Source organism: Salvelinus sp. IW2-2015, unplaced genomic scaffold (assembly GCF_002910315.2).
Source record: "Salvelinus sp. IW2-2015 unplaced genomic scaffold, ASM291031v2 Un_scaffold3638, whole genome shotgun sequence".
Lineage (NCBI taxonomy): Eukaryota > Metazoa > Chordata > Actinopteri > Salmoniformes > Salmonidae > Salvelinus > Salvelinus sp. IW2-2015.
Window position 1 is genome coordinate 63,885 of NW_019944915.1, and position 1,636 is coordinate 65,520.

The window sequence follows — 1,636 nt, forward strand, 5'->3', positions numbered from 1 at the left end:
CTAGTAGTACGACCGGGAGGGGGAGGCTAGTAGTACGACCGGGAGGGGGAGAGTGCTAGTAGTACAACCGGGAGGGGGAGGCTAGTAGTACGACCGGGAGGGGGAGAGTGCTAGTAGTACATGACCTACAGTTAGTTTCTGCTCCCAGGGAACAGGCGAGGCCAGAGACCACTATGTTCCCAACCCGTCCTGCAGAGAGTTCCACAAGTTTGAGTGGATCGGACAGCTGATGGGAGCCGCTCTCCGAGGAAAGGACTTCCTGGTGCTGGCTCTGCCTGGTCTGGTGTGGAAACAGTTAACAGGCGAGGCTGTCAGCTGGAGCAAAGACTTCCCTGCTGTTGACTCTGTCCTGGTGAGCACTGAGCTGTTGTCACATCTAACATCACTGACTTGAGTGTAAATCATACATTCATGGAAAAGACAACTGTGAAAATGGCAGAACTCAAAGTTAGGATTCTGTCCACCGACGTTTTCATCCTTGGCATACTTATTGAAGCTTGTATCTATTCTGTTTCTACAAGCGCTAGTTGCAATATTCTGACAATGCGTTGGATAATGTGATTTCCCCTTCTGTTTTTTTTTTTAAATGTTAGTTTTTGCTTCTGTTCTGTGTCTCTCTACAGGTCAAGCTGCTAGAGGCCATGGAGGTCATGGACCAGGAGACGTTTGACTTTAAGTTTGGCGAGGAGTTGGTGTACACTACCCTGCTGAGTGACGGCAGACTGGTAGAGCTGGTACCAGGCGGCAGCAACCAGGTGGTACGGTACCAAGACCGCAGGGAGTTCATTCACCTGGTACAGAAGGCACGCCTGGAGGAGAGCAGACACCAGGTGGGAAAGGGGTTTTCAGATGGCCTTCCATGTCGGTCTGGGTTGTCTCMTGCGGAGGGAGATGCTGTAACCATACGTCTGTTCCAGATCTGTGCTATGCAGGCGGGGCTGGTGAAGGTAGTGCCTCAGGCCGTGCTGGATCTGCTGACCTGGCAGGAGGTGGAGAAGAAAGTCTGTGGAGACCCGGAGATCACTGTGGAGGCACTCAAACGACTCAGTGAGTAATCAGACAAACCTTGATGTAGTTGAAGATGGCTGTAGTCCCAGACTGACTCAGTACCATCACATGTGGCCCCATCTTATGTCCCCTCTCTCCACATTAGGTTGATAGTAAACCATAGTGTTGTCTCTCTCTCTCCTACAGCTCGATATGAGGACTTGGAGCAGACTGATGTCAGGGTACAGTACCTGTGGGAAGCTCTCATGAACTTCACTAACGGTCAGTTAAAACCGTCTTCTTTCTGTCTCTGTGGCTCTATCTTCTGTCCTCTATTCACTCACTAACTCTCTGTCTGTTCCCTCCTCTCCTCTTCCAGAGGACCGCAGTCGGTTCCTGAGGTTTGTGACCGGGAGGAGCCGTCTTCCTGCTCCCATCTACATCTTCCCTGACAAACAAGGGTATGTTATTAGTACGCTTTTTAGCGTAGGTTAGTAGGACGCCTTTTAGCGTAGGTTAGTAGGACGCCTTTTAGCGTAGGTTATTAGGACGCTTTTTAGCGTAGGTTAGTAGGACGCCTTTTAGCGTAGGTTAGTAGGACGCCTTTTAGCGTAGGTTAGTAGGACGCCTTTTAGCGTAGGTTAGTAGG

General features: G+C 50.5%; 1 protein-coding gene across 1 annotated transcript in view; it reads left to right on the top strand.

Annotated features, from left to right (window-relative positions):
- Window positions 1-1,636, top strand: part of hectd3 (HECT domain containing 3) — an 18,741-nt gene that overhangs the window by 15,605 nt on the left and 1,500 nt on the right. Inside the window, 5 exon segments of the mRNA XM_070441229.1 lie at window positions 127-352; window positions 624-830; window positions 918-1,047; window positions 1,195-1,269; window positions 1,367-1,448. Coding sequence (XP_070297330.1) covers window positions 127-352; window positions 624-830; window positions 918-1,047; window positions 1,195-1,269; window positions 1,367-1,448 — 720 coding nt within the window.